Raw genomic sequence first — 26,005 nt, 5'->3', positions numbered from 1 at the left:
GGCTTCCCTCTCTGCCCCATGGGTGTGTTGGGGGGGCGGGTATTACTCTCCCCACCGGGATTCCTGAGGGGGGAGGGTTTGTGCATCACTGGCCAGGCCAGGCCATACAGGGTGCGCTGAGCGAGGCCAGGCCCATCTCCTCCGCCCCCACAGGGTGCGCTCCGCGGAGGGCAGGAAGGACTGTCGTTCTCCGGGAAGGTGCCGGCCCCGCAGCGACAGGAAGCGGGGGCTTTGCCGAGCAGGAACGGCAGGTAGCGCCGCCCCGCTCTCCCGGCGCGGCCCCGCCCCCACAGCACGCCACTGGGGGACGCGCTTCGCTGGGAGGCGGAGGCGGCCGGCCCGGCCATGTCTCAGGAGACCTTCCCGGCCGCGACCCAGCAGAGCCCGGAGGCGCCGGACAAGCCCCGCAGGTCAGGGCGCAGTGGGGCATTGTGGGTAATCAGGGAAATCTCTCCCGCTCCCCACTCACCAGAGGCGCGCGAGCGGCCGCGGCCAACTGCTGCCTGCGGGGGTGGCACCGGCCGGGCTCGTGCCCCCGCCCATTGTCGCTGCGGCCCAGCTGCCCCAGTTCGCAGCGCAGCGAGCGGGGAAAACGCTGGTCCCTGTCTGAGCCCCAGGCCCCCCGCAGAGCCCGCCGCGCCCCTCTGCCCGCGGGTTGCCCAGCGTGAGCCCTGTCGGCCCCAGAGAGCGGCCAGCTGCGTCCCGCCCTTCGGCCTGGTTTTGTCCCGGGCTCTGACCCGGCGCGGGGCCTTTACCCCCGCCTGCTCTCAGCGCAGCCACCGGGGTTGCAAGTGTAGATGCTGCACCGGCCTGCGCCCGCCGCCAGCCAGCCCCTGAGGCTCAGTCCCTTACCCTCGGACTGAGAGTGATGCAGTCAGAGGCAGGCTCAATAGCCCTTAAACTCAGCTCTCCGCTGAAGATCCCTCAGTCATGTCAGTGTAAAGTTAACGCTGTTAGCCGTTGTAAGCAGGACTCAGCATCCCTGAAAAGGAGCCACCTTCATGGTAGAATGTGACAGCTGTTAAACATGGCCCAGTCCTTCATGCACCCTGTCCAGTTCAAACCAGAAGTGGTGGACTTATAGGTACAGCGACAGTAATCACCGCCCTGGCAAGAAAGATCCTGATCCTCAGAAGTATTTAGGTCCCTAACAGCCCATCTTTCAAACAGTGCCATGGTACATTTTGACAAATGCTCAGGAACTAGTTTCATGATACTTCCAGCAGCATAATGTTCTGTCATCCTAGTGATGGAGCAAAATAAATAATGTAGGGAGGGGGAAAAGAAGTCTAGGCCATGTTCCAAGCCAGACAAAGAGAGTGTTTGTATACCATGATCCTACAAACTCATGTGTTTGACTTTAAGCCTGTGAATAGTCCTGGCCTAAAACACCAGTTCCTGAAATAGCCCAGCTTTTGATGGAGAACAGCTATCCAGATACTGTTAACTTTTGAACTTGATAAGTTTTGAGATGGGTGCAAGCTCAATCTACTATGGACCTGTCACCTTCAGATCCTCCTCAACAATGATTGTTTCTTTGCTGTGGAGAATTAATAAGTGCCTTCGGTATCCAACCACTTGTCCATGTTGCAACTGATGCCACTCCCAGTTGTCTTGGTGATCAGAAGAAAGTGTTAATTACTTGTAATATAATGTTATTTTGCAAATATTTTGTTTTCCCTATTCCTATCTGTCAACAGAACAGTTGCCTACAACAATCTGCCATTTGTTTTCTACCACATTATATAACTGATTCTTTATTGCTGTGTTTAAGAATGATCCTGTATTTTAAGTGTTTGTTATCTAACTTGCATTCTGGTTTCATAGCATGCAGCTTCCAGCTGAAAACCACTTTCCCTCCCCCCTTAATTATCAGTGCAGGCTTTCAGCATAAAATAATTTTTCTTTCATCATTTAGTAAGATCAGTTTGATTTTTCATAACTTGAATGGACGATGACAAGCTGTCTTGAAACACAGATAATGAGAGCCTTTCACAAGGAGGCCAGTGATTTGAATCCAGTTCGGTTCAGTAGCAACCAAAATTCATTCAGAGACCTATGTAAACTAACTGGAGTCCATCTGTTTTTTGTTGATAGGTGTCCATATTACAAAATGAAACAAAATGACATTCTTGTTGGCACTTTCAGCATGTTGAATCGTCACGAAGTCTGTGTGTTCTTCTCATTTTAGGCAGCCTCTTTAGAAGAGTGCTGAGGTACATAGGATGGCACTTTGTAGAGAATTTTGCAGTCACTACTGATACTATAATAGTGCTGTGACTAGTATCCTGATTTGTCAGTCTGGTACTCTTTGTGCATTAAATTTGCTTTACAATGTAGAGCTGATAGTTCTGAATAGCATGCAAATGCATGTAGGTCCTCCTGATGCAAAAAAATCATACATGTGCGTGGGTTTAAATACTTGTTGTCCTATTGGGTATTAAGATAGGAAAGTCTTGTAAATCTGAGAAACTGCAGGTTTTTTTTGTTTTCAACATATCCCTCTAACTCTGTCCCCTCTTTTTGCCAAAAGCTTTTGCCAAATCCTGTTGGTTTTTCCTCCACAATGATTTGTACATTAACTTTTCTGGTCTCTTTCCCAAATGCTAAATACAGACATGCCTTAGTTTAGCTTAGCTTGATCATGTTGTGACTGTCTGAGCTACCTGTTTTTCCTCTAATCACAGAAGTTCTCAAACTGCGGGTCGTGACCCCTCAGGGGGTTGCAAGGTTGTTATGTGGGGGCTGCAAGTATATGCCTCCCAGCTAGCTAGCAAGTCCGCTGTGAAGTCTGCACTAGTAAGTCTGCTGTGAAAAGTGATATTAACAAATATCACTTTAAAATAGTGTTAAATAAAAAAAACGTGTTTTTAATTTATAAAGAAACTCAGAGGCTTGCTGTGTGAAAGGGGTTGTAAATACAAAAAGTTTGAGAACCACTGCAATCTTTTCCCTTTCTCTGCTGCAGCTAAAATACTCTTCCTTTCTTGCTGTTCTAGTTTTGATGTGCCCATCCCTAGAGCCTCTTACTGGGCATTTTGAAACAAGTTTAAGCTCAGACCTCTGAATAGCTTTTCCACCTACCTACATCTCTGTTCTTGTTTCCTCCTATGCTGCAAAATAAACTTCACATATATGAATGGATGCAAGGCCCTACACACTGAGAATTCGTTAAACTATTTTTTCCTCATCCAGATTTTGGGGGGCGGGGGGGAGGGTTGGTAATTTTATCCTTTTACAGTAGCTAGAGCTGGTTTTAAAAAAAATGGAAATTTGGGAGATAATATTGGCCTAGTGAATTGGGACTCAGTAAACTTGGGTTCTATCCTGGTCTACCATGGGACCTTGGACAAGTACTTTGCTTCCCTATAACTTGGTCTCCCCATCCCAATGTAACAATGCTTGTCCTTTTTTGTAAAGTGCTTTGAGATCTATGGATGAAAAGTGCCACAAAAGCCAAGTAGAAAAATTATTTCTTCAAAGTTTCACTGAAAAAAATCATAAGATTCAGATTTTTTTGTCCAGCTTTAAATACAGTTTTCCCATCTAAATTATTTTCTTTTGTAAATTATTCATCGGGAAATCTTATTCTTTTCTTTGCAGCTTGGAGGAAATGATTGTTGCCAAACCAGGGAAAACACCAATTCAGTTGTTACATGAATATGGCACGAAGGCTGGTATCACTCCTGAGTACAAATTTGAGAAGGCTGAAGGACAAGTACATCTTCCAAGTTTCACCTTTAAAGTCACAGTAGGTGAAATAACAGGCACAGGTCTGTAATGTTGCTACCCTTTGGTATGGTTGTTGGCAGTGGTTTAAGAAAAAAAAAATCTTTAATTATTTCCAATGTGTATTTTCCAGTGGAAAACAACAACAACAAAAAGTTACGATTTGGGCATTTCATTTATTTAATAGGTTAATATGCTTTGCTTTTGCTCCTTCCAGTACTTGCCAAACTTTAACAGCTTTGCCTAAAAAGCAAGCTTTTAAACTTTGATATTCACATGTGACTAAACTAAACATTAAAACAGTGCAGTTTTAGGCTGTTAATTCTGATTTGATATTTTCAGAAAGTTCAGTAAAAAGGCAAAGATAAATATTACCTTGGCCAGGTAAGAATGTTTACTGGCTGAAGGGAAAATCTCCAAGAGCTGCCTGCTAGCTTGAGGATTCTGGAAAACCTAACTTAAACAGGGCTGTCGATTAATCGCAGTTAACTCATGCGATTAACTAAAAAAATGAATCCCGATTAAAAAAATTAATAGTGATTCATCGCAGTTTTAATTGCACTGTTAAACAAGAGACTACCAATTGAAATTATTAAATATTTTGGATGTTTTTCTACATTTTCATATATATCTTGTATTCTGTGTTGTAATTGAAATCAAAGTGTATATTTTGATTACAAATATTTGCACGGTAAAAATGATCAGCAGAAGAAATAGTATTTTTCAGTTCACCTCATCCAAGTACTGTAGTGCAATCTTTGTTCTGAAAGTGCAACTTTCAAATGTAGATTTTTTTTTTTTGTTACTCGAAAACAAAACAATGTAAAACTTCAGAGGCTACAAGTCCACTCAGTCCTACTTCTTGTTCAGCCTATCGCTAAGACAAACAAGTTTGTTTACATTCACAGGAGATAATGTTGCCCTCTTCTTATTTACAATGTCACCAGAAAGTGACAACAGGCATTTGCATGGCACTTTTGTAGTCAGCATTGCAAGGTATTTACGTGCCGGATATGCTAATCATTCGTATGCCCCTTCATGCTTCGGCCACCATTCCAGAGAACATGCTTCCATACTGGTGACACGTGTTTAAAAAAAAAAAAAAAAAGTGTTAATTAAATTTGTGACTGAACTCCTTGGGGGAGAATTGTATGTCCCCTGCTCTGTTTTACCCACATTCTGCCATATATTTCATGGTATAGCAGTCTCAAATGATGACCCAGCACATGTTGTTCATTTTAAGAACACTTTCACTGCAGATTTCACAAAATGCAAAGAAGGTACCAATGTGAGATTTCCAAAGAGAGCTACAGCACTCGACCCAAGATTTAAAAATCTGAAGTGCCTTCCAAAATCTGAGAGGGATTAGGTAGGGAGCATGCTTTCAGAAGTCTTAAAAGAGCAACACTCCGATGCGGAAACTACAGAACCCGAACCACCAAAAAAGAAAATCAGCCTTCTGCTAGTGGCATAGATAATGAAAATGAACATGCAATGGTCCGCACTGCTTTGGACGGTTTTCAAGCAGAACCCGTCATCAACATGGACACATGTCCTGTGGAATGGTGGTTGAAGCATGCGCATCTGGCACGTAGATATCTTGCGACACCGGCTACAACAGTGCCATGAGAACACCTGTTTTGACTTTCAAGTGACATTGTAAACAAGAAGTGGGCAGCATTATCTCCTGCAAATGTAAACAAACTTGTTTGTCTGAGCAATTGGCTGAACAAGAAGTAGGACTGAGTGGACTTGCAAGCTCTAAAATTTTACATTGTTTTATTTTTGAATGCAGTACTTTTGTACATAATTCTGTAAGTTCAACTTTCATGATAAAGAGATTGCATTACAATACTTGTATTAGGTGAATTGAAAAATACTATCTCTTGTCTTTTTACAGTGCAAACACTTGTAATCAAAAAAATATAAAGTGAGCACTGTATGCTTTGTATTCTGTGTTGTGATTGAAATCAATATATTTGAAAATGTAGAAAACATCCAAAAATATTTAAATAAATGGTATTCTATTGTTTAATTGCGTGATTGTGATTAATTTTTAAATTGCGCGATTAATTGCAATTAATTTTTTTAGTCGCTTGACAGCCCTAATTTTAAATTAATCTGTTTGGAATAAACTACATCTATTGTCTTCATGATAGTGCACTAAGTATAGAATTATTACATGCAAAAAAAAATTACATTAAAAGAACATTATGGTTGTAAAATCAAGCACTCAAAAGCCAAGGAAATTCCAGAATTAAAGTTGCCTATGCATCCATGATTTGGCCCCCTTGTACACAGCCATTATGAAAATTACATGCTCTAGTATATATTTCCATATGATAGCTACTTCAGTGAAAGCATAGTTATTCATTATTTATCTGTAGCCTTGTCAATGTGTGACCTCAGGTCTTAAATACATACCATTTAAGCCATGCACCAAATAAGAAGTTGTTAGTTTCTTCTTGGGTGTTTCTATCATGCTTTCGCCAAGGTAACTGAATGCTTCTCAGACAATGAACTGATCTTCAGAACACTCATATGAAATTAGGTAGTCATATTATCCTCATTTCACAGATAGCAGAACCGAGGCACAAAAAGTTTAAGGTCAAGATTACAAGAGCGTCCACTAATTTTGGATGGTCAACTTGAGATGTCTAAGGCCTGATATTTCAGAGCACTTAGCATTTTTGACACTTCGTATATTCAAAGCACAGTCCCTATTGACTTCAGTTGTGAGTGCTCAGCACTTCTGCAGATCCACCCCCAGGAGTCTCAGGTTGAGCACTCAAAAATGAGGAACATACAATTAGTGGCTCCCTTCGGAAAATTTTAGTTTAAGTGACTTGCCCAGCAGCCTGAAGGAATAGTGTGAGAGCCGGAATAGAATCTAGTTCTCTGGGATGGCATTCAACATGAATAACCAGGAGAACATCCTCTCTCTTCTTGCAGTCCCCTGCTTCATTCACTACACAATTTCCAGGAGGTTGGTGCCACCAGAATGAGAGACCACCTAGACTATCATCAGAGGGACTGAGTGGACCCCAGTGTGCTCAGCCAGCCAGGGGTTGTCTACCCTGTGTGTCCTCAGTCATATACTCCAGGAGGTGAGGGCAGCCTTGCCTCCCACTTCTCTCTCTCTTTCCTGGAATGGGTCCTGTAGGTAGGTGCTCTCCACCCACTGCTCACCACTGGCCCTCCAGAATTAGACATTGGACCCCTGCCCCATGAGCTTCCCAGCCACCCCCAACACCCAGCCTGAGCTGGCTGAATGACATCCATCTGTATCACCTCCAAACCACCAAGGAAACATCTGTATGCACTTGTGTTTCATACTATCCACTTCATCGCCCTTGTGTCTCCCCCCCAGCCCACCTCCCCGACACTAAGTGGTGGGACCTGCTGCCACCTGAGGAGGGGAGGTAACCTAGTGGTCCAGAATATATTCCAGTCTGGTTCATGGCCCACCAGAAATATCAGTTGGTGGTGTTATGCTTATACAAAGCACACGGGATCTTTATCGAGGAAGGTAAATACACAGCATTTATTGAGAATACCACAGTTAGCATATGCTTTTTAGACACACACACACACACACACACACACACACACACACACACTCACTCACTCACTCACTCACTCACTCACTCTCACTCTCCTGCAGTGACGTTTATAGTTACCAGTCCAGAGTCTGGATCAATCTAGTGGCCAGCCAGATTGGTCGCAGAGGGGAGCGGGGTTCTATCGGTCGCGATCCGATGCTCCTGGAGTGTGGCAAGACGAACCCAAAGTCCTATGGCAAAGCACCCTGTTCTTATAGGTTTTCTTCTCTGTTGAAGCCTATGGATTTTGCTGTGTCACTTTGTGACCGGTTACTTCTTAATTGGTGTAAACATTCCAATACACCTCCGAGAGGGTCATCCTGTCCTTTGTTCCCGATTTAATCAATTGTCTTTAGGGGTGCCAGCCTTTACCTCAGGGTCGTCAATCTGCCCTTCATTATGGATGCGCGTTGATGATTCTTTGATGTTCTTTAAATTTCTTCACTCCTCCTTCCTTGACTCTGGCTATAACAATGGCCTTCACACCTTATCTTTTCCTGATGCATACATTCCTCATTCACACAAACAGTTTGAGAATACAAACAGTAGTATTTTATATTGAGCAAAAGGGCATTGCAAATTAAACCTTGCTAAGTTTTACAATCAATAACCAAGACAATTTACATTGAGACCCAGGCCTTCAATGTTCCTCTAATCTACTTAACATAGACACAATAGAGAATCCTGTCTCTTACTTCCTAATTTGTAATACATATAGGAAACCATAGTAGCTTTATAACTTATTCTAAAACAAAAGGATGACCATAATTAGTCATAAGGATTGTTCTGGTCTGTCATTCCTTTCTGCTATTCAAAAAGGGTGGCTGACAAGATGAAATCAAATCATACATTAATTCTCATAGTACATTATAAAATCCAGCTCCTACAGTGGCTCCTCCATGAAGCCATAAGCATGGGCATGTAGCTGGTGCAGTTCATGAACTCCCCCAACACCTGTCCTGTCTGCAGTGAGTGGGAGATCCTGGCACACACCTATGTACAGTGTGTCAGTTTGCAGCCCCTCTCCTGGCTCCTCCAGAACCTGTTACAGAGGTTCTGGCTGCACTTTTCCTCACACCTCCTGATCCTTGCACACCCCATCCATGGCCCCGCAAAGTTGCAAAACCTCCTTATCAACCTCCTGGTGCTGGCAATACTGCCATCCATCATACCAGGAGGAAGAAGCTGGGCAGGGGTCTGCAACTGTAGGGCCTATTTCCAATCCCTTGCGAAGTCATATCTCCAGGCAGAGTTCCTCTGGGCCAGTGGTTCTAAACCTGGGGTACACAGAGGTCTTCCAGGGGGTACATCAACTCATCTAGATATTTGCCTAGTTTTACAACAGGCTACATAAAAAGCACTAGCAATTTTTCAGTAATGGTGTGCTGTGACACTTTTGTATTTTGATGTCTGATTTTTGTAAGCAAGTAGTGTTTAAGTGAGGTGACACTTGGGGTACACAAGACAAATCAGACTCCTGAAAGGGATACAGTAGTCTGGAAAGGTTGAGAGCCACTGCTCTGGGCGCAGTGTCCACTGATTCCTTAGATGCCTTTGAGGAGCAGTGGGCACTGTCTGGGGTTATCTTCTCAGTGTCCCCATCCAGTTCCCTGATTTTCACTCTTTGACCTTCACTCCCATCCCTGTTTTTTCATTTGTTGTCCCCAGTATTCACTTGGGTCCCAGGTTCACTGGTTTCCCCCGCCGCCGGCTAAGGGGCAGGGCCTTTAGCTGAGGGCAGGCTTAGGTCTGCCATCTCCCAACAATCACAATAGGTACGCACTTTCCAGCTTCTGCTATGAACAGCCTCCATTATTACACAGCCCTAATTCATCCCCCATGCAGATCCATGCAGTGCACTGAATGAGGCAGGGTTTCTGTGGGGGCAGGGGGTGGGAAAAAAGTGTGATCATGTGCATATGATAATGCATATGCACATGATCGCTGAATTAAGGATGCACAAGCTACCTTAAGCCTGGTGTTTCCTGACTTTTGCATACTTGGCTTTGCAACCTTAAAGTTTAAGTATAGTTTCTTGGGATGTCATAGATGAGGTGTGTGTTGTTTTTTTTAAAGACTTAAGACATTCTATAACATAGAACATAGTTCATCAGCAGGGTTCAGACTACAGTACTTGAGGTAATGCAGCAACTGATAGTAATACTGTATGCTGTTATTCTCCGTGAACTACCACTAGGGGGAGATGAAAAACACTGTGCCAGTGGTTTTCAGAGCTATGTGTTTGCTGACAACAGAGGGATACAGAGACTCAGGACTTCTGGGTTCAATTCCAGATTCTGGAGGAGTGTTCTATTTTGGTTATATAGAATTCTGCTCTTTATGCCCCCACGTCTTCCTCTGCTACTATATAACCCACCGTAGATTCCCTCAGCAAAGGCACTATAGAGAAAGCCACCCAAGCCTGCCTTCTGAGAACCCCATCTCAAACCCCAATGTAAGGGCAAGAGGGAGCATGTCGGGGTGGGGCTGCATAACATAATGCTATAGAGATTCCAGACAGGGCTGTTATTACAATTTAACAAGGTCGTCATTAGTCACGCTTTAGGAATATCAGATTGTCTGTTTTAATACAGGTGAAGGTCATAGCAAGAAGATTGCAAAACACAGAGCTGCAGAAGCTGCCTTGAACGTTTTGAAAGGAAATCCAAGTATTGGGTGAGTTAGGTGTGGCTGTATTGTACTGCACAAAATGTCACTGTCGATCTAAATATGGCATTAAAAGAAGCTCTGAACACCAATCCCGCCCCCAAAAAACCCCAAACTATCAGTTCTTCGAGTGCTTGCTCATATCCATTCCAGTTAGGTGTGTGCGCGCCGCGTGCACGATCGTCGGAAGATTTTTACCCTAGCAACACCCGGTGGGTCGGCTGTGGAGCCCCCTAGAGTGGCGCCGTTATGGCGCTGGATATATACCCCAGCCGACCCAGCGCCCCCTCAGTTCCTTCTTACCGCCCCTGACGGTCGTTGGAACTGTGGAGCGCGGCTTAGCTGATCTCCACACTCCCTAGCTTTCATTGTTCTTGTTGTATTTAGTTATATAGATAGTTGTTCAAGTTAGTTAGTAGTTAGTTATAGTGTATATATATATATAGTTGTAAGTTGTTATCGGGGGTTTAGGGGGTGTTTTTCCCCTTTTCCCCCCGGCGCGCAGCCGGGCCCATGCCCAAGGCTCCTGGCTTTAAGCCGTGCGCGTCCTGCGGGAAGCACATGCCAACTAGCGACCCGCATAGCTCCTGCTTGAAGTGCCTGGGAGAGACTCATCCAGCAGATAAGTGCCCTATCTGCAAGGCCTTCAAGCCAAGGACAAGGAAGGAGCGGGACTTTAGGCTCCGACAGCTCCTCATGGAGGCGGCTCTGAGTCCAGATCCTCCCTCGGCGCGCCCTGTCCCGGCACCGAGCGCTTCGGTGCGCAGCGCCCCGGCGGGCTCGACCGGTGCGGCAGAAAAGACTGTTCGGCACCGACCGACGTCGGCACCGCGCCCGCCCAAAGAGCCTCGGCACCGATCCATCTCTCCGGGCCATAAGAAGACCGCTAAGACACGGGACGTTGTTGCCGCGAAGGTACCGGCTCCCCCGGTGCCGGGGGTAGAGCCGCGTCCGCAGCTGGACCGCCAAAGACAGGCGGCCACACCGTCGACTCCGGCACCGAGGCCGTTGAGTCCGGTGCGGACTGTTTCACCACCAAGGCTGGTGGTGGAACCTTGTCTCCCTTCCACCCCGGAGACCTTTGCTACGGCGAGAGACCTGATCGCCCTCACGGAGCCGGCGCCGTCGCAACTCCCGGCACCGGTGGCTCCACGCGTGCTGCAGTCCAGAGGCAAGCCTGCCCTGGTGCGCCCACCGTCGCCAGCACGAGTCTCTCGGCACCGCTCCAGATCCCGAAGCAGGTCCCGACGCCGCTCGGAGTCCCGGCGCCGAGGGTCACCTCGGCACCGGTCGTACTCGCGGCCCAGATCTTCCTCGCGGCGCCGTTCAACATCCCGGCACCGCCGTGACGACCAGCACCGATCGGGGTCGAGGCGCAGCTCCCGGCACCGGTATGAGCGCCACTCGGGCTCGAGAGGCCGCTCCCGGTACCACGCCTCCTCCAGATCGTCGTCACGTTCCAGATCGGGATCCCGGCACCGGAGGGACTATCGGCACCGGTCCAGGTCCCGGCACCGTTCGCCGGAACAACGCAGGGACAGGTCCCCTTACGGTCGGCACCGATCGGCACCGTACCATCCGGTGCCGACGGCATCGGGTTCGGCACCGCCGTGGCCGTCGAGATCGGCGTCCCGGTCATCTGAGACGGTGGAGCCCGGCCACCTGCAGGAGACCGAGGACCCGATGCAAGGGCCTGCGCATTGGTCCTTTTGGACTCCTTGGGCCTACCACCAAGCTCAAGGAGCTCCCCTGTCGGCTTCCCGCTCTGGCCGTTCGGACACCAGGGCCCCAGAGTCTACCATCTCCCGCCCTCCTCCAAGGGACGTGGAGGCTCCAGTGCCCGCACCTGCAGAGGCCCCTGACCAGGGGGCAGGGGATGCCCAACACCAGGAACACCTGGAGCAGGACCAACCATTGGACCCCTTGCCACCGGGGGCATCTTCCTCGTCCTCTCCTGATGAGGCCGTAGCGGGCACGTCGTCCATCGGGCCGCCCCCGATAGACCTTCGGGCCCATCAGGACCTACTGCGGCGCATGGCTCGCAATCTGGACCTCCAGGTGGAGGAGGTTGCGGAGGTCCATGACCCGATAGTGCAGATCATCTCAGCGGATGCTCCATCCAGGGTGGCATTACCGCTGGTCCGCACCATCCAGGCCAACGCCACTACTATCTGGCAGACCCCGGCCTCTATTCCGCCCACGGCCAGAGGGGTTGAGAGAAAATACTTTGTCCCATCCAGGGAACATGAGTATCTGTACATTCACCCCCAACCGTGCTCACTGGTGGTTTCCTCAGTGAATGCACGGGAGCGCCATGGCCAGCAGGCCGCTGCGCCCAAATCGAAGGACGCTAAGCGCTTCGATTTGTTTGGACGCAAGGTGTATTCGGCTGGCGGACTGCAATTGCGGGCAGCGAACCAGCAGGCACTACTGAGCCGCTATGGCTTCAATATGTGGTCCTCGATGGGGAAATTTAAAGAACTGGTTCCCCAGGACTCGAGGGACGAGTTTGGGGCCCTGGTAGAGGAGGGCAAGCGGGTGGCATGCACCTCCCTACAGGCGTCCCTTGATATAGCGGACTCGGCCGCTAGGACCCTGGCTTCGGGGATAGCAATGCGCCGAATCTCCTGGCTCCAGGTGTCGGGCTTGCCTCCGGAACTGCAGCAGACCCTGCAGGACCTACCGTTCGAGGGACAGGGCCTCTTTTCAGAGAAAACAGACTCGAGGCTCCAAAACCTTAAGGACTCTCGAACAATGATGCGCTCCCTGGGGATGCATGTCCCAGGGCCTCAGCGCAGGCCCTTCAGGCCACAGCCTCAGCGGTTCTACCCTCCCCCGCCTCGTCCAAGACAGGACTTTGCTAGGAGGCGGGGTCGAGGTGGTAGGCGAAGGTCGACCGGCCCTCAACCCGGTCAGAACCAGGGCCAACCTAGGCCACCTTCGGGGCCTAGGCAAGCCTTTTGAAGGTGCGGTCGAGGACGGCACCTTAGCCACTTTCCAGGATCCGGTTCCCCCCTTCCGGGATCGCCTCTCCCGTTTCCACCGTGCTTGGTCCCGTATAACCTCGGACCGTTGTGTCCTTCGCACGGTGGAGAGGGGATACGCCCTCCAGTTTTCCTCGCCCCCCCCATCCCACTCCCCCTCCCCGTCCCTCTTCAGGGACCCTTCTCACGAGCAACTCCTTACACAGGAGGTTTTTGGGCTCCTCGCTATGGGGGCCATAGAGGAGGTTCCTTCGGAGCTAAGGGGCAGGGGGTTTTACTCCCGCTACTTCCTGATACCCAAGTCAAAAGGGGGTCTACGGCCCATCTTAGACTTACGCGGACTCAACAAATTCATAGTAAAGTTGAAGTTCCGCATGGTGTCATTGGGGACCATTATCCCTTCACTGGATCCTGGAGACTGGTTCGCCGCCCTCGACATGAAGGACGCTTACTTTCACATAGCAATTTATCCGCCCCACAGACGTTTCCTGCGATTCGTGGTAAACAGGGTACACTACCAATTCGCAGTCCTTCCCTTCGGCTTGTCCTCGGCTCCCAGGGTCTTCACAAAGTGCCTGGCAGTCGTCGCGGCCTTCCTTCGTCGACAAGGGATACAGCTGTTCCCGTACTTGGACGACTGGCTGGTACGCGGCCTCACCAGAGACCAAGTGCAGGCCCATGTCCACATAGTGACACGCACTTTCCACGAGCTGGGCATTCTACTCAACAAAGAGAAGTCCACTCTAGTGCCAACTCAAAGAATAGAGTTCATTGGAGCAATCCTGGACTCCAGACATGCCCGAGCCATCCTGCCAGACAGCCGCTTTCATACCATCTCAAGCGTCATTCAAGGACTCAGGGCCTTTCCAACTACCACCATAAGGGCATGCCTTGCCCTCTTGGGCCACATGGCCTCGTGCACCTACGTAACCAGGCACGCCAGGCTGCGACTTCGCCCATTGCAGACTTGGGTGTTATCGGTTTACCGTCCTCATCGAGACGACCTGAGCATGGTGGTCACGGTTCCGACCGCAGTCTTGGCCTCCCTCACATGGTGGACGGATCGCACGGCGGTCTGTGCAGGAGTACCCTTTCACGCCCCACAGCCCTCCCTCCACCTAGTTACGGACGCTTCATCTCTAGGATGGGGCGCTCACCTGGGGGAGCATCATACCCAAGGCCTGTGGTCGGCATCCCAACTAGCCCTGCACATCAACGTCCGAGAGCTGATGGCAGTGCGCCTGGCTTGTCAGGCTTTCCTCAACTTCCTACAGGGCCGTTGCGTGCTGATTCTCACCGACAACACCACGGCCATGTTTTACATCAACAAGCAAGGCGGAGCCCGCTCATCTCCCCTATGCCAAGAGGCCATTCGCCTGTGGGACTTTTGCATCGCCCACTCGATACATCTCACGGCGTCATTCCTGCCTGGAGTCCAGAATACGCTGGCGGACCGTCTCAGCAGGTCCTTCCAAACGCACGAGTGGTCGATTCGCCCGGACATCATCTATTCCGTCTTCCAGAGGTGGGGGTTTCCCCAGATCGACCTGTTCGCATCTCGGGCCAACAGGAAGTGCCAGGCATTCTGCTCCCTACACGGGCGAGCCCCGGGCTCTCGGTCGGACGCCTTCCTCATGGCATGGAAAGACCATCTGTTCTACGCCTTTCCCCCATTCCCGCTGGTCCACAGGGTGCTGCTCAAGATCCGCAGGGACCATGCACGGGTAATTCTAGTCGCTCCTGCTTGGCCGAGACAGCACTGGTACACCACACTTCTAGAGCTGTCAGTACAGAGGCCGATCACGCTCCCCTTGAGTCCGGATCTCATCTCTCAGGACCACGGCCGGCTGTGTCACCCCGACCTGCAGTCGCTCCACCTCACGGCGTGGATGCTTCATGGTTGAGTCGCTCAGAGCGGCAATGCTCGCAGGCCGTCCAACAGGTCCTGCTGGGAAGTAGAAAGCCCTCTACGCGGACCACTTATTTAGCCAAGTGGAAGAGGTTCTCCTGCTGGTGTGAGCAACGAGCTACGTCTCCCTCGCAGGCTCCTATCCCCTTGATACTGGAATACCTCCTGTCCCTCAGACAGCAAGGCTTGGCGACATCCTCAATTAGGGTTCACCTCGCCGCTATTTCCGCTTTCCACCCAGGGGAACTCACGTCCTCGGTCTTCTCGAACCCGATGGTCGTTAGATTCCTCAAGGGCTTAGACCGGCTATACCCACAGCAGCGACAGCCGGTTCCAACGTGGGACCTCAACCTCGTCCTCTCCAGGCTCACAGGGCCTCCGTTTGAACCATTGGCTACCTGCTCGCTCCTGTACTTATCTTGGAAGACAGCCTTCCTGGTAGCCATCACCTCAGCACGGCGCGTCTCGGAACTCAGGGCGCTGACATCCGAGCCCCCATACACGGTGTTCCATAAGGACAAGGTGCAGCTTCGCCCCCATCCTGCCTTTCTGCCAAAGGTGGTGTCACCTTTCCACGTGAACCAGGATATTTTCCTCCCGGTCTTCCATCCGAAACCGCACGCTACTCGTCAAGACCAGCGTTTACACTCTTTGGACGTACGCAGGGCCCTGGCTTTCTATATTGACCGTACAAAGCCATTTAGGAAGACGACGCAACTCTTCGTTGCGGTGGCCGACCGGATGAAAGGCTCACCGGTTTCTTCACAGTGCCTGTCCACTTGGATCACGTCCTGTATTCGTGCTTGCTACGACCTGGCCGGTGTACCGACGCCACGCCTCACCGCTCATTCCACGAGGGCCCAGGCCTCCTCGACTGCCTTTCTGGCTCAAGTACCAATCCAGGACATTTGTAAAGCTGCAGTGTGGTCATCGGTCCACACATTTGCTACTCACTATGCGCTGGTGCAACAATCCAGAGACGACGCTGCTTTCGGGTCAGCGGTTCTGCACACAGCAATGTCTCACTCCGACCCCGCCACCTAGGTGGGGCTTGGGAGTCACCTAACTGGAATGGATATGAGCAAGCACTCAAAGAAGAAAAGACGGTTACTCACCGTTGTAACTGTTGTTCTTCGAGATGTGTTGCTCATATCCATTCCAAACCCGCCCCCCTTCCCCACTGTCGGAGTAGCTGGCAAGAAGGAACTGAGGGGGCGCTGGGTCGGCTGGGGTATATATCCAGCGCCATAACGGCGCCACTCTAGGGGGCTCCACAGCCGACCCACCGGGTGTTGCTAGGGTAAAAATCTTCCGACGATCGTGCACGCGGCGCGCACACACCTAACTGGAATGGATATGAGCAACACATCTCGAAGAACAACAGTTACAACGGTGAGTAACCGTCTTTTCAGCAGTTGGAAGACTTCCGTTTCTTTTTGAGGAAAGTTTTTTCTAATTTAATTCTAAAAACTGACACTCTCTCAAACTTTATAATGTTACTTTTTCTGTAATCTGGATTCTTGTATTTCATTCTTTTCCTAGTGAAACTGTCTAAGATGAAATGGGACTAATGTCTTTTTTTCAGATGCTACTTCTGTTGCAAGATGGTGTACTGTGTAATTTGAAGCTGTTATACAGGTGGCTTTTCATCCAAAAACATTAATCATGTAAATTTGTTAAAGATAGTATAATAATAATTGAAGGCACCTCCTATATATATTCAGTTTTTACTATTTTCTCTGTATAACCGGTCAATCTGCTGTTTGTGTGATTCCCCACCTCTGCCCCCCCACCCCTGCCATGGAGGAGAGAAAGAGACATGTTTAAAAATAAATATCCACAAGTTGCCAGGGGACACATTAATATCAGGTGTGTCTGGCTCTAAAATTTTAAATCTCAAATAATTACGATATAATGTTTTCCACACCTGAGAAGATGGAGATTTAGCCTTGGACACTAATCATGCCAAGATTTTAATGGGACTACTCACATGTGTAAAATTAAGTGTATGCATTAGAGTTTTGAGGACTGAGGCCCTAGGTTATTAATGGATTAGTGCCTAATTTATGTCCCTCTTCAGCAGTTTTAACTTAAAATTGTCAGTTTAAAAAAAAAAAAAAAGTTAAACTATTTTAGTCTTTCAGTGCCAGACTCCATAGTTCCAGATTCTCCAAAGCAACCACAAAATCAAACCAATCCTATAGGTACATTACAGGTAAGATGTAACTTTTTTGCATTTTAAGACCATCATGCCATATAGTTCAGCTGTGTGTAAAATATTCCTTAAAAAAAATGAATATTGGATAAGACTGAATTTAAAATCTATTCTTGTTCTTAGACTTGTCAGGCATTATTTACACTAAACTAGCAGCTACTTTTTGAACTCATTTGAACATATCTTTCTTACTTTTTTTTTTTTTTAGTTACAGAAGGCAGCATAGAAAGCCCAGAGCAAGTAGTACAGGTCAGAAAAGAGCAAACACTAATTGTGTTCACTGCGGGGAAAGCATGTAGAGAGCCAGCTGTAGTGAGAATATGAAATGTGTATGCAACTAACTTTACTATTATAATTATGTTTAAGTCCAGTTAATACTGTCAAAATTAAACCATAGTGTGAACAGACATGAAAATTTGGCTTCCTATGCTATAAGATTTTCTTTAAAATGTTCACAAAGCTGGTTGAAATTGGAGACCCATAGTCAACATATTTAGAGGATTATTTTTAATGTGTTTTGATGAATTTAAGGTGTTCTGTATTTCTGAAATTTAGAGTGTTTATGGAAGAAGAGGAACAGAATATTATGTACAGAAATCTGCCCCTTTAAATAATGTTTCATGTCTGCTTTGTTTGACATTTTCATATGAAACATTTAGTATCGCAGTTAATACACATATGCATTAAGTGCTAAAGTTTAACACTGTAGGATGAACCCTTGAGGTCTAAACACAAAGTGCTGTGCACTCTGCCTCCAATCCAGGGAAGCACTCAGCCACATATGCCTTGCTGGATTGGGGCTAGAGTGCTCAGTACCTTGTGGATTGAGCCCAGACACCCAACCCTGAAGACAGTTTTGCATGTGCTTTAAGCACAAGTAGTCCCATTGACTTTGAGGGGGCTTCATATTAAAGGAAACTATTTGCAGTGTTTTGACCTAAGTTTACTTGCATGGCTCTGAAGAATCTCATGGTTCACAAATGACTAGTTGTAAGTAAGAATCAAAAACTGAAAATCTCTTGCTGGACATGAGATTTGGCTGCTTCTTGTTTAATTTTTTTCCAGAGACATATTTAAGGTAGATGGTACAGAAAGCTTAGGTTAAGACTTCCCTTAACAACAGTTTTCATTAATGAATAAGTCCTTGAAGCCACATTTCTTGACCATTGCTTTTAAAAACTTAAATAAATATAGTCAAGGTGTTTCTCTCTCTTAAACTGAATATTTTAAAGGAGATGAAAGGGATGTGAGAGTGTATGTACCATTCTGCTCTTCAAGAAATAGAACATAGAAACTTTAGTTGAAAGGCATGTCTCACTACGAGGTCAAAAAGAAAAACTCACAACAAGAATAGGATTGTGTTTTTTCTACTATGTTTTTATTTTAATGCTGTGGGTACAGTATTGCATGATGTGATATGTTCACTGTCACTAGTTTTGTTAATTGATTCTTTGTTTTAAGCAGGCTGGCCTTGCCAGTTGGTACTATAATTTGGATAGTCATATTAAAAATATGAAAAATCAAAAGAATTGAATTTAATAGCTTCGAACAATTAAAGGAGGAATTGGCACTTATTCAAGGCTTAAAGTTTCAAGTTTGACTAAACAGCTGAGATTGAAGCTGGTTTTTAACTTTTCTGAACAGGACCAGGTCCCTCTCTCTTACATGGCACTCCAAACCTTGCCAGCCTGAAGAGTGAGGGCTCAGGATCAACACCCTGCAAAACCACCCTATGGCCTTTCATTTTTAGATAGGGTTTTAGGCTAACACAGCTCTTTAAAATGTAACTTACTAGTGTTTGGAGGGCTTTTATATGTGCTACTAGTATTTGCAAATACCAGAACAGTTTTTTCCTGTTTGTCCCCATCTCTACTTTGACTTCTGGTAAATGTGTCATTTTAGGTAACTTATATCCTTGTGTTTTCCCACATCAATATATTGTGCTCTTCAAGCTATTACTGAAATATTTTCAGTGTTATGGTGGTAAATGTGTTTTAAAAAATGGACCAATGAATTTTGCTAAGCAAAGATGGTAGCTGTTTGAAAGGGATGTTTAGAGACAGACCAAAGCAGAATCTTTTTTATTAGTCAGGTCTAACCTCTGTTTCTTTAGGAACTGGCTGTTCAGAAGGGATGGAGACTTCCTGAATATTCACTTGCGCATGAGTCGGGGCCTCCTCACAAGCGGGAGTTTACAATGACTTGCAGAATAGAAACATTTGTAGAAACTGGTATATATATATATTTTTTTAAATCAACACAAAATGTAGCAAATTTAGAATGTGGTCAGTTTCCATAGCAGTCTCCAATGAATTGTGAGTGTTTCTCTCCCCCCCGCCTCCCGCTTTATTTAAAAATCTTAATATTGTACCTTTTTTGGTTCTTTTTTAAAGCAGATTCATGACATACAAAATGCATCATTGGCACACTTAAAATATTTGTTATTAGCGTTTGGACAGTGAGGATACATTTTCAGTTCCCTAACATTAAGGAAGAGACCATTTTAAAAAGTGTTCCATTATTTAACTTGAAAATGCTGGAAGTTATGGTGTTAAATTTTAAAATGCAGACTTGCAGTGCTTTTAAATATTAGGATAAGTGATATTCTGCATGACAGTTCTGTCCTATTACCTCAAAATTGGCAAGAGAATGTGTGAATACATTGCACAGATATCCTAAATAGCGTTTGCACCTAAGACTTTTAATCAAGCTATTGAAATGTTGCATCTAAAACATTTCTCAATGCAATAAAAGTTGTTGAATGATACCTCCACAGTGTACTGAAGTAAAATATTCCATTTGAAGTAAGCAACAGACTATGCAAATACACAGTAGTTTTATTTAAACAAGTATTTGATTAATGACATTCATGCATTGTGTATGTTGGATAACCTGCAAAAATTTTGCATTGGCACTTACTCCCTTGTAAACTCTAGAGTTACAAGTATAGAATTTGCACAAAAGTGATTCTTGACCAGCCTTTCCAACCTAGTGATCAGCATTTGGTTAGCTGCAAATAACCCATCCTCATATTAGATTGTTTTGGAATTTTTTGGTGGAGGGGAGGACTCCCTGGTTGTGCTTAGTGACATTCTGATCTAGAATTTAGGTTTTGAGAAGTTATGGAAAGGGATTGGTGAGGAGAAGCAGCAGTATGAAATACTTCGTGCAAGACACGGTGGGCTTGTCTACACTACCGCGCGGGGTAAATCTAAGATATGCAACTTCAGCTACGTGAATAGCATAGCTGAAATCAACGAACTTAGATCTACTTACCGCGGTGTCTTCACTGCGGTAAGTCAACAGCTGACTCTCTCCCATCAACTCCGCTTGCACTTCTCGTTCTGGTGGAGTACCGGAGTCAATGGGAGAGCGCTTAGCGGTCGATTTATTGCATCTATACTAGACGTGATAAATCAACCCCCGCTGGATTGATCGCTGCCTGCCGACCCGGCGGGTAGTGTAGAAGAGTCCTAAATCTTCCTCCTCAGAACAGGTATTAACCTCCAGCTTTGAAGCTCAGTAGTAATGATAGAGGCAAATAACCATCTGGCCCTAAGTTTTTAAATGCTTAATGCGTTTTCGTACAGCTGAGAAATTGGAGGTTTACTTACTTGTAATGGAGTCTATGGGAGAATCCCGCTCTTTAAATCACTATAAAATACATTCCAAACCCTGTTTCCTTAGTGTACTTCATAAGACTAGATCAGACAAATTCTCTAGGAACTCTGAATACCTGTAACCATCAGTGGTTAACAATATTGCATTTACAGGGAGACTTGCAGGTTGAATTCAAGTCAGGTGGATTGCTCAATGATTTGGGTCACCCATTTAACCCCAAAACAGGTGGCTAATGATTAAAATGTTGCTATCTGATGTCTCTTTGGTGGTCTACATGAAGTGAGTTGATTTTAGTCTAGTTCTTAGTGAACAGGTGTCCTCCATCACAAAACCATTACCATTGCAATTATTAACTAGCACCAATATTGGCAGTCTTAGCAGAGTATCCCAGGATTAACTGGATTTATAGACTGAAGTGTTCTTTCACTACAGGAGGTGATCCATTCAGTTTAGAACTGAGTTATTCTGGAAGAACAATGTGAGAACTTGCACAATTTCACATCTTCTGCTTGTTCTGAGTACAAATAGAAGGCTTCAGTTCTTTTAACGAAGTACCTTTCAGTTGTATTACAATTCTTTCAAAAGAAGGAAAATGTGAGTAAGAGTAAGCTGCAAGAGTGTTTGTGTCAAGATATTATTTTAAATGTTTTATAATAATGAATCTATTTGTGGAACCCAAACACATCTAAAGACCAAATTCTGCTTATCTACAGATTGAATAATCAACAAGCTGTAGTAATTCAGGAACTCAGTGTTGCAGCAATGTGCCCCCAATGCTAGTCCACTAGCAACAGGATTGAAGTCAGTTTATTTCACATAAGCCTTCAAACAGCAGTCAGATAGTAACAACTTATTTCTTACTGTTTGTGGTAAATTTGAACCAGCAACCTACAGATGAATTATCAGTCCTCTGAGCCACTAAGTTCACCTCAGTGCATTTTTCTCTTGTTAATACTCTTTGGTTTTGTTTCTTTATGCAGGGACTGGGACATCTAAGAAACTAGCAAAGCGAAATGCTGCTGAAAAATTACTTGCCAAATTCCACAGTTTCCCTCCAGATAGCATCAATATTTCCTTAGTAAGTAATGGGCAGAGCAGCATAAGTGCCATAAATCCTGTCAGACAATTCAATGACAAAACTAACAAAATATGGTCAGACATTTTCATTATCACAAAGTTTTATACCATGTTCCTATTTCTAGATGGACCCAAAAGCTCTGGGCTATCATCCAAATTTGCATCAGATTATTAGTATGACATTGGTGAAAGACTATATAAGGACAGACACCATTAAAAGTAGGATTTTTCTCTGTGCTATTCTTATTAATTGGCTTCAAATAACCCATCCTCCTATTTAAATAAAACATAGGGAAGGAATGGAACACAGAGGAGGGAGGAAAAGAGCTTTGTTATATGTAGATATCCTTTGTCATAATGTCAAATGAGGGTATCAAACGGGGATAATTTTTATTTGACCAGTAACATAAGGGAGTTCTGGGAGCAGGGATCCAAAAAAGTGGGAGAGGGGGAATAAAGTGCAAAAAGTAAAATAATTGATTAGTGTTTTAGAATCTGTTTGCTTACTACAATAATAAAGTATAATACCTTGACACAGACAACGCATGCTGGTGAAATATAAGTATTTGCCTAATTAAGTGATTGGGAAACATAATAAAAATACAAGACATGATGGCCTATTAAAGTGTACCTTCTGGGATATACTAGGTTTGTTCACACTAAATTTGCATGGCATATCTAGGGTATCAAAGAGGCCATCAGGCAGCCACTGCTGGCAGCTGCATATGCTTTGCTTTCCCCAAGCAGCAATACACATCACTTCATTCAACAGTATTGTCTGCACACTCTCTTGTAACAGGCACTGTGGAGGAAGCAGCCATGCAAGAGGCATAGAACACAGGGCCAGACCAGTTTAAAAGGAGTGGAGAATTGAGGTTGGATGAAAAGAGGGAGAAGGCACCAACTGTGGTTGTGAGGAGAAGAGGAGCAAATATGGGGGGGAAATTAAAAATAAAGAATGAGAGACAGGGAGAACACAGGCAGAAAGTAAGAGAGTTGTAATCAGGCCAAAGCATAGCATAAGGAATAGGGTAGTGGGCAGCCAGGCACCATTCCATCACTGGGGCAGTTGAACAGAAAAGCTGGAACTCACTGAGACACTATATAAAGGTGCTGTGTGGAAGTTTGCATTTTCTGTGTTTTTGCAGATAAAAGTGAATATTGCATGATATTTTTGTTGAACAGCATTTTATTAATATGTAAAAACAAATCTAAACCCTCTTCAAATGTTTTCAGGGAAATGAAGTGGGAAATAATTTAGGATGCACATGGGATGCCTTAAGGAACTCATCAGAAGAAAAAATTACCTTGCTGAAGAGAAGTCCACTCAGTATTCCTAATACAGACTATGTCCAACTGCTTGGAGAAGTTGCAGAAGAACAAGGTTTTGTTATAACATATTTGAATATAGGTATGACTTTTGGTGTGTTAGTATTGTAATACATGAATGATACATTCCTCCTCTCTGATCCACACTTAAGCAAAACATGCAGTGATGTTAAATGGGAGCTCTGCTCATATAGCATAAGGAAAACTTTGCCTTAAGGCTCTAAACCTGCAATTGATATATGTGGGTGGAGGCTACACTCACATGCAGCTCCACTGAAGTCATGGTTTGCCCACATGAGTCTGATTGGAGCCTAAATTATTATAACTACAGAGGCATCCAAGCCTAAATTTTAGCCATTATTTATGGTTAAGGCTACAATGTAGTCACGGGTATTTTTAGTAAATAGTCATGGACAGGTCAAAAATTCATGGGCCCATGACCTGTCCATGATTTTTACTAAAAATACCCGTGACTAAATCTTAAGGGGGTCACTGCTGGGGGGCACCAGGACTGCTGCAGGGGCAGGGGGCATCTGGAGGGGCAGTAACTGCACCAGCTGCCCGGGCACCGCTACCTGGGGCTGCCCGGGGAAGCGGCTATTCTGGCTGCCCAGGCACCACTGCCAGGGGCCACCCAGGGAAGCGGCTGTAGCGACTGGCTGGGCACCGCCTCCAGCAGCAGCTGCACTGGCTGCCAGGGCGCCGCTGCCGGGGGCTGCCCAGGGAAGCAGCTACTCAGGCCGCCTGGGGCTACCACCAGGGGCTGCCAGCAGCAGCTGCACCAGCCACCCAGGGACCGCTGCTCAGGCGGTCTCTGGGGCCAGCCGCTCCGGCCGCTACTTGGGCAGTCCCCGGGGCTAGCTGCTCGGGGCCACCTGAGCAGTGGCCGGTGCCGCAGCAGCTGGTGCAGCTGGCTGTGGGGCCACTCCAGCAGCAACTGGGGTGGCTGTCCCTGGGGCCACCTGACCAGCTGGCCCCGGAGCCACATGTTTGGGGGTCAGCCACACTGGCCCCCGCAGAAGTCACGGAGATCGCGGAAAATCACGGAATCCATGACTTCCGTGACCTCAGTGACAAACAGCAAGCCCTATTTATGGCTATGAACATAAGAGCCAAAGACTTCCACGTCCCCACTTACTATGATTTCAGAAGTTTGGTCAATCTAGCTGGAATTGTAAATTTTCCCTTCCATTCTCGTGTTCTGATTCTTATTTCTCTCTTTAAATCTCATGTTCTCCCTCCTCCCTTGTGTTACCACCACTTGAGCTGTGACACAACCTTGCAACTAGAAAAAGCAGATACAATCTTTTATGGTAGTTAATACCACTCATTTTTTATTGCAATAAGATGAAAAAATTACTGTATATGCAGTCTGGACTATACTGACTCTTGCCAATGTACATACTATTCTTAACCCTCCAAATAGAGATGTCCTGATTAATAAGAAATTATGATGGTACAAAAGTGTTAGCTTTGATAATGCAGGGTAAGAGTGATTAAAATCTTAGTTCACATTTTAGTGATATCTAGTAACTAATTTACAAGTATCTAGCACAGCTGCTATTCTAAAAGTTAGTTTGACACCTGCATAGTTGATAATATTTCCAATCATTCTTTCCAACATTATTACCAAAATAACTATACATGCTGCACAGCAGGAATAGAAAGAACTGGACGGATCATTCAAAAGTATAGTCAACATTCTGTCCTTATCCTTCATAAACTTTCCATCCATAAGTGTTTTGGAAATTAATTCTGTGTAATAAGTGACTAAAAGTCAGTGTGGTTGTATTCGTGATTTTAATACACATCACTTGGAAAAATTTGGGGGTAACAAGGGAACTTGTGCAGTAACTTATACAAGGCATAATGTTGAGCTAATCGTTTTTTTGCTTATATAATTTCAGAAGAGCTGAGCGTGAATGGACAATACCAATGTCTTGCTGAACTCTCAACCAATCCAGTCACAGTTTGCCATGGTACTGGGATTTCTTGGGGCAATGCTCACAACGATGCTGCTCACAATGCATTACAGTATTTAAAGATCATGGCTGGAAGAAAATAAACTAGAAATAGAAAAAAAATCTTTTGATAAAGATTTAACTTAAAAGATATTTCCAAAGTTGGATGTTTTCCCATATATGTAGTTCAAATTAATTTTGGGCTATTTTTAAGTCACTCCACAAACAACATTTTAATTATGCATTGCTTTGAATTGAGTCAGTCATAAGGTTTTCATTTTGGATTGGTTTACTGTATTTAGCTCTCAGTATTGTAAAGCAGTGAGGACATTAAATTACTGCTTGCATACTTACTGAAGCATAAATGCTCCCTTACGGAAAACCTGTAGGGAGAATTATAAATTTGATACCAGAGTTAGAGAACACAGACATCAAAGATGGTAGCTATAGGAAGACCAATCCTACAGTGTCCTGAGTACCCCCTAAACACCATAGTTTTCAGTGGGAGTTGGGGATGGTCTGTTCTTTGCGGGGGCAGCCCTTTGAAGAGCATATTCTGTTGCTGTTTATAGCCCAATGGAAATGTTTTTGATTATATGCTTTAGTATCATAGAATATCAGGGTTGGAAGGGACCTCAGGAGGTCATCTAGTCCAACCCCCTGCTCAAAACAGGACCAATCCCCAACTAAATCCCCAAATGGCCCCCTCAAGGATTGAACTCACAAGCCTGGGTTTAGCAGGCCAATGCTCAAACCACTGAGCTATAAAAGATGGGCATGGTGTTTTATGAATGTTCCCATTTTATTTTATTTTTACTGTGTGTGAATGGTGGCCTTTTAAACCCATTATCTGAGATTGGAACTTGAAAGCAATGTAATGGCTACAGAAACATCACTGCCCTCTTTTAATA

General features: G+C 45.7%; 1 protein-coding gene across 2 annotated transcripts; it reads left to right on the top strand.

Annotated features, from left to right (window-relative positions):
• The first annotated feature begins 319 nt into the window (after positions 1-319).
• On the top strand, positions 320-25,773 carry PRKRA (protein activator of interferon induced protein kinase EIF2AK2). 2 transcript variants are annotated; one of them, XM_024198490.3, is made up of 8 exons: positions 320-410; positions 3,604-3,755; positions 9,926-10,007; positions 17,028-17,106; positions 19,220-19,337; positions 21,708-21,805; positions 23,041-23,215; positions 25,041-25,773. In XM_024198490.3, the coding sequence occupies exons 1-8, from the start codon at positions 346-348 to the stop codon at positions 25,196-25,198; spliced, it is 927 nt and encodes a 308-aa protein (XP_024054258.2). In that variant the 5' UTR covers positions 320-345; the 3' UTR covers positions 25,199-25,773. The 2 variants fall into 2 exon arrangements, with proteins under 2 accessions (XP_024054258.2, XP_024054256.2); XM_024198488.3 differs by having other exon boundaries at positions 3,604-3,773.
• The last annotated feature ends 232 nt before the right edge of the window (positions 25,774-26,005 follow it).

This window comes from Terrapene carolina, unplaced genomic scaffold (assembly GCF_002925995.2).
Source record: "Terrapene carolina triunguis isolate 2854851 unplaced genomic scaffold, T_m_triunguis-2.0 Scaffold62, whole genome shotgun sequence".
Taxonomy (NCBI): domain Eukaryota; kingdom Metazoa; phylum Chordata; order Testudines; family Emydidae; genus Terrapene; species Terrapene triunguis.
The sequence above is the reverse complement of the archived record's forward strand: the minus strand, read 5'-3'. Positions and strand labels throughout refer to the sequence as shown.

Coding starts and splice junctions, on each gene's coding strand:
- PRKRA (XM_024198488.3), top strand. CDS start 346: ATGTCTCAGGAGACCTTCCCGGCCGCGACCCAGCAGAGCCCGGAGGCG. Junction 10,008..17,027: donor AAAGGAAATCCAAGTATTGG/GTGAGTTAGGTG, acceptor AAACTATTTTAG/TCTTTCAGTGCCAGACTCCA. Junction 19,338..21,707: donor AGAAACATTTGTAGAAACTG/GTATATATATAT, acceptor TTCTTTATGCAG/GGACTGGGACATCTAAGAAA.